The sequence below is a fragment of the Lolium rigidum genome, chromosome 2 (assembly GCF_022539505.1).
Source record: "Lolium rigidum isolate FL_2022 chromosome 2, APGP_CSIRO_Lrig_0.1, whole genome shotgun sequence".
Classification (NCBI taxonomy): Eukaryota; Viridiplantae; Streptophyta; class Magnoliopsida; order Poales; family Poaceae; genus Lolium; species Lolium rigidum.
In genome coordinates, this window is record NC_061509.1 from 77,764,092 (window position 1) to 77,769,602 (window position 5,511).

The 5,511-nt window shown below is 49.2% G+C and overlaps 2 protein-coding genes across 2 annotated transcripts; one reads left to right on the top strand and one right to left on the bottom strand.

Annotated features, from left to right (window-relative positions):
• Positions 1-3,059, top strand: LOC124691982 (putative F-box protein At2g02030). Its single transcript, XM_047225284.1, has 2 exons — positions 1-258; positions 1,539-3,059. Exon 2 carries the CDS (start codon positions 1,574-1,576, stop codon positions 2,798-2,800), a length of 1,227 nt encoding a protein of 408 aa, XP_047081240.1. The 5' UTR covers positions 1-258; positions 1,539-1,573; the 3' UTR covers positions 2,801-3,059.
• On the bottom strand, positions 3,054-4,559 carry LOC124689902. Its single transcript, XM_047223358.1, has one exon. It carries the CDS (start codon positions 4,557-4,559, stop codon positions 3,243-3,245), a length of 1,317 nt encoding a protein of 438 aa, XP_047079314.1. The 3' UTR covers positions 3,054-3,242.
• Between the last annotated feature and the right edge of the window lie 952 nt (positions 4,560-5,511).

A 5,511-nucleotide genomic window follows, 5' to 3' on the forward strand; every position in this document is an offset into this window, starting at 1 on the left:
TCTCCCTTTAGATTGGGGTTTCTTCCATACGAGATCGGGCGACTCCACCGCGCTCTACATTTACCAATCCATTTCTCGTACGACCGAGCAAAGCCCGATCGCGACCCCCAGCCCCCGCCGCCACCGCCGCAGCCGTGGTTCCGTGGGCTGGCTCTTTGTCGTCTACCCGAGGATCTCCGTCTCTCCTGCTCCTGGTCCTCCCACCTGAGCACCCCCTGCGGAGATCCATTCGGCCTAAAGATTTCGTTTCTTGGTGTGGTAAGCCCTACCCCTGCTCGACTTCGAGCTAATTCTTTATAGTTGGCGATTCTTTACTAGTTTACTGTTCTTGCATCCGCATGTTGCTGGATCTGCTGCGTATTTGCTGTTTTGTTTCTTTTCTTGGTTTACTCCATCCATGGGATGAGGTTCTAGCTCGGTAGCTCCCAGTCGGTCCTTATCCTAGCCATGAGTTCTTGTTGCTACAGAAATCCTGTGTTGCTCGTAAGCGTAGTTACGCCGTCGCCGAAAATTAACACTTCAGTGATTGTTTGCACGAACAAAACAGCTAGGCACAAATTTTACGGAACAGCGTCTGTCCATTAAAAAAAATTACGGAACTGCACTGGTGCCCTGTCATGTAGTATAACGTTGTGAGGATCAGTTCATAATCACAGCAGAGCCTTCAAGATAATATAGATGAAAATTGTAATTCTTTTTTGTTTGGCTCTGTGACTCATGAAGAAATCGTGTCAATAATTCTTTCGCAGTTAAACTCAATGGTTCTTTCGAGCTTCATGTATACGGGTAGCATGTAATCTTGGAAGATTATCGCAGTTAAACATGACTTGCTTTTCTTAGGAAGATTATCTTAATATTCATGAAAAAAAAAATCCTGAGTTTCAGATTTTATAGATCCATTGTGCCCTTCAAAATATTTCAAATATCAACAACATATTATAATCGATCGAAGTCTTCAAATTTAATTTTACACTCGCAACTGATTGTTACGTAGTGGAACCTTCTATTGTTTCCACTGTCCACAAGATGAGTTCATTTCGATACCACACTTTACACATTACATTCACTAGAATCCAATCGTGTGTATGGATATTCTCATGAAGCCTAGAGTCTAGAATTCAGTACCCAGTGTCTTTTTGCTGGACGGATGCAGTGGTTTAGTTCATGTCCTATGGTTTCAGAAAACTGATGTAGCTAAAATTGTTTGGCTAAACACTAGAATTAGCATATTCTGGTGTTATTACCGTGCATGCCACTTATCACACTGGAGAAGCAGAACTTCCAAGCTCGGTCATCTCTAACCCTGAGACTACCCTTCTATTCCATGCCGCCCTTCCGGCACAGGAAGCACGCATCTTCCAATTATTTATTTGCGACTCTGACATGCACTGAAACATTTTTTCCACTTCAGATGCTATTGAATAATTGATCAATTGGACAAATATTGTATTATTTGTTATATCATACTTGTCGTTCCAATATAATTCAAATCCAACCGCTTATATTTTTTTATTGCCGCTGACTAAGCCTTTCTACAGTTCTACTGGTCAGAGTTGTAATTTGCAATCTAGCCATGGAAGACAACAATGATGAGCTTCTTGATGAGCAAAATGAAGCAGTGGAGGCCCAAGTATCTCTTCCTCAGGATATCCAGCAGACAGCTCTTGCTTTCCTACCTGGTAGGGTTGTCTTTAAGCTTCGTGCAGTGTGCAGATTCTGGCGAGACTGCATTCAAGTACCTAGTTTCGTTGATCGTCACCTCAACAATGCTCTCTGCTTCCACCAGTCCATTGCTTTCTTCACCTCGGTTGATGATGGTCTTTTCTGCATGTACACATTTGATCCCACAACATTGAACCGAAAAAGCTTGGATTTCGTATTGTCATTTAGGTTTCAGATGTCAGATCCCTGCAACGGCTTGGTGTGCGCCTATGATTCAAGAGGCGCTGTTGAGGTGTTGAATCCATTGACAATGAAACATGTGATACTGCCAGTTTCAGAACACCAGTCACGAGCTCTTTCTTCAGAATATTTTCTTGGATCTGTGCAGTCAAAAAATGAGTACAAGGTGGTTTGTATCCGCCACCGGGTGCGCTTCTTGACATTTGAAGTGTGCACTGTTGGCACACAGTTATGGAGGGCGGTCCGTGAATCTGCGAACTTATTGAAGACAACAAAGGCTGTCATTGTTAATGATGTCATGCATTGGCTGCTTCTTGATGCGGCATCTGATTTTACTCGGAGGATCCTGTTGTTCAACCTGACAGATGAGATATTCTCAGAAACTGCTGTTCCAGATACTATTAAAGACCATAATTTGGAACTATTTGAGGGGGAAGGAAAGCTTCATTTGCTGGCAATGCCCAGTAAGGGATCTGCATCTGAAGTCTCAGAGATTTGGGTGTCAAACTCGGCGTGCACAGTCTGGGACCATATGTGCAACATCACTTTTCTGCTACCTCCAGGTATGCGACCACATTTCCTGCACAAGAAAAAGCTCTTCTATGGCAACCAAAAGAGATTCTACTACATTGATCTTGAGGGCGGGGGTGGTTCCTATATCAACGTTCCATCTGATGAAACTATTGTATCGTCTGGGATTTTCGTGGATAGCCTTCTTCTACATTCGGTGACTGGCTTGGTGGACTCGAGAACATTGTTAATGGGTTCTGATAATGCTGGATCATCTTCTCATGCCGCTGGATCATCCTCATCAGGCGCTGGACAATCTTTCAAGGAGGCAAAGAGCAATAGGAAAATGAAATGGAGGCTGACACGGATTTCTGCAAAAAAAACCTAGATCATCCATGGATAGTTATCTCTGGTCTGTACAGCAGCTTCGAACTAGTACATACTTTCCGACAAAGTTTACTGGTATTCTTTTGTGTAGAGATGAAGAAGAAAGAGACCAAGGGGTTGGGTCTGGGACAGGGTAGATCATAAGAAGAAAATAAGCAAGTGTATCTACACCAGTGATTGTTCATCTGTTATCTTCTTATATGTACTTATGTGCTGTACTGAACAACTCTGGACCTGTTGTACTGTACAATTGATTTGATGTACTGAACTGTGTATTCTTGCTTTGTATTTCTAAAAGTTCTGGTGGCCAAGACCCATACAAAACTGTTGCAAGTATGTTACATTTATGTGTCACACACGATTACACTATCTTCCAGACTTGCAAGATGCTGCTCCAGGTTAACATTTGGGATCTACTATCCTGGAGTAGTTGGTGAAGCAACTCAAACAGTTGGCAAGCTCAGCAATGGCGGGAAGCTGAAGTATGGCCACCAGCCGTCGCTGACGCCCCCAGAGCAGCGCGCCCGGCAGACTCTCTCCAGCTGGAAATGCTTGACATCGATCGTGAACAGCTCGACGTCCCGGCTATAGTTGCTGGACATGAACGGCCGTGGTGAGTCTTGGCCGACTTCAATGACCAAGCACCCGTTGGCCGCGCCGCGAAGGCAGTAAGGCCGGCCATGCTTTGTCGACCATGGCAGCGGGATCGTCCTCTCCAGCTGCCACGACTGCGTGTTGTCGTCGTCGTCGCGCGAGATGGTGTAGTAGTTGAGGCTGGCGTTGCCGTCGGCGTGGTAGAACTCGTGCGCGAACACCCCGACCTTGCCGTCGGGGCCTTCGACGACGGCCACGTTCTCCTCCCAGAATCTGGACGGCGACTGGATCTCCTGGACGGTGAGCTCCATGGCGGCCGTGTCGAGCACCAGCCAACGGTTGGTGAGGCAGTCGACCCAGTAGAAGCGGCCGTGCGCGTAGTGGCGCCGGTTCCAGACGGCGTGCACGGGGCACGCGAAGACCGAGCGGCGGCTTCTCCAGACGAAGCAGTCCGGCGACGGGAGCGCGCGCCACGCCCCGTCCCGCGACGAGAAGGCGAGGGCCACCACCCTTCTTGGGCACCGCGCCGTCCAGATCACGGCGAACGCGGGCTCCTCGGAATCGTCCTCGGCGTCGCCGGGCGCGGGGGCGGGTGCGAGGAAGGGCTCGCACCAGCGCCGGCCGCCGAGGACGCCGAGCGGGTTGTCGGCGGTCGCGGCGAGATCCTCCGGGATGGGCGGGAGCAGGACGTAGCGGCGGGACACGGGGTCGCACACGGCGAGATCCGTGACGATGGCGTCGGAGGAGGGCGCGCGGTCGAGGAGGAAGCGTCCGTCGCGGTAGTCCCGGACGAGCCATCCGGGCTGGGATTCGGCGCCGGCGTCGGCATCGGGCGGCCCCGGGAGGAAGGCGAAGGAGAAGTCTGCGGCGCCGGCGACGGCGCGGGCGGCCGCTGCGGCCGGATGGGGCGGGCCGGCGGGGTGGAAGGTGCCTCCTGGCTTGCCGGACGTGGGGACGGAGGAGAAGACGCCGAGGAAGGGTCCGGACTCGTCAGGGTGGAGCGCGCGGTGGCGGCGGAGGAAGCTCGGGGAGGAGACGAGGAGGCGGAAGGATGAGCAGGCCGCGGCGGCGCGCACGAGGGAGGAGGAGCACGGCAGGCGGAGCAGGATCTGGTCCACGACGTCGTCTGGCGCCTCCCGGAGCGGCTCCGGGACGACGGCGGCCATGTGAGGTAGCTTGGACGCTTGGTGGAGCTGCGATGCGAGTGCGTGCGTGTGTTGCTTGCGACGCGCGGGCAGTAATTTAAGCCAACACAAGCTCTGTGGGCCCCATGGAGTGGAGTAGGAGAATGTGGGCCCACTTTCGGTGACAGCCTGACAAGTAACGAGATGAGCATTCAGTTCTAGTATTTTCTTTTTTCTTTTTCTTTGAAAATGAAATTATTTTTTTCGAAAATGGGCATTTTATTAAGAAAATGAAATGATTTTTTTTCGAATATGGGCATTTTCGAAAATGATTTTTTTTTTGAAAATGAAATGATGAGCATTCAGTTGGTTGAGTTGAGGTGAACATGTATGTACAGGGTGGCCGGCAACGGGCCACGTCGTTGACTCGTTGGTACTCCCTCCGATCGTCAAAGATTGAGGCGAGTTGTGCACAGGACTAGCTTATGTCAGTACATGCATGTGGCGGCGTGTCGATTAAGATAACCAGAGGGTCTGTACTGTATCTTCCTCGTTGTTATCTACTGTTAATCAATGTCATCGGCAGTGCCAGTACTGATTTGATGAGATTATACTAAGAAACATCAGATTCTTTTTGAAAGAAATACAATAGGACAAGTTTCTACAATGATTCTATTTAAGATAATAAGACACAAAATCGATGTTTGGGACTTGAATCCTACATTCCTAATCAAATGAACTAGGCACACTTAGGGCCTGTTTGCTGTGGCTGGCTGTGGCTGCTGTGCAGAAAAACTGCTGTCTAGGAGAAGCTGTTTTTCTGAGTGAAAGTCTTTGGCAAACCAAACTGGTTGCTCTGCGTCAGAACTCGTTGAATTGTCTGAAACACCCTTACATTCATGAAAAGTTATACTGTCGCTACTTCACGTGTAATAAATAGAATATGCATCTAAAATTCAAGTCGTCATACAATTGTCACTACATAACCATTGGG

What these genes read in the sequence shown, in the direction of transcription:
- LOC124691982 (XM_047225284.1), top strand. Translation starts at nt 1,574, where the DNA reads ATGGAAGACAACAATGATGAGCTTCTTGATGAGCAAAATGAAGCAGTG.
- LOC124689902 (XM_047223358.1), bottom strand. Translation starts at nt 4,559, where the DNA reads ATGGCCGCCGTCGTCCCGGAGCCGCTCCGGGAGGCGCCAGACGACGTC.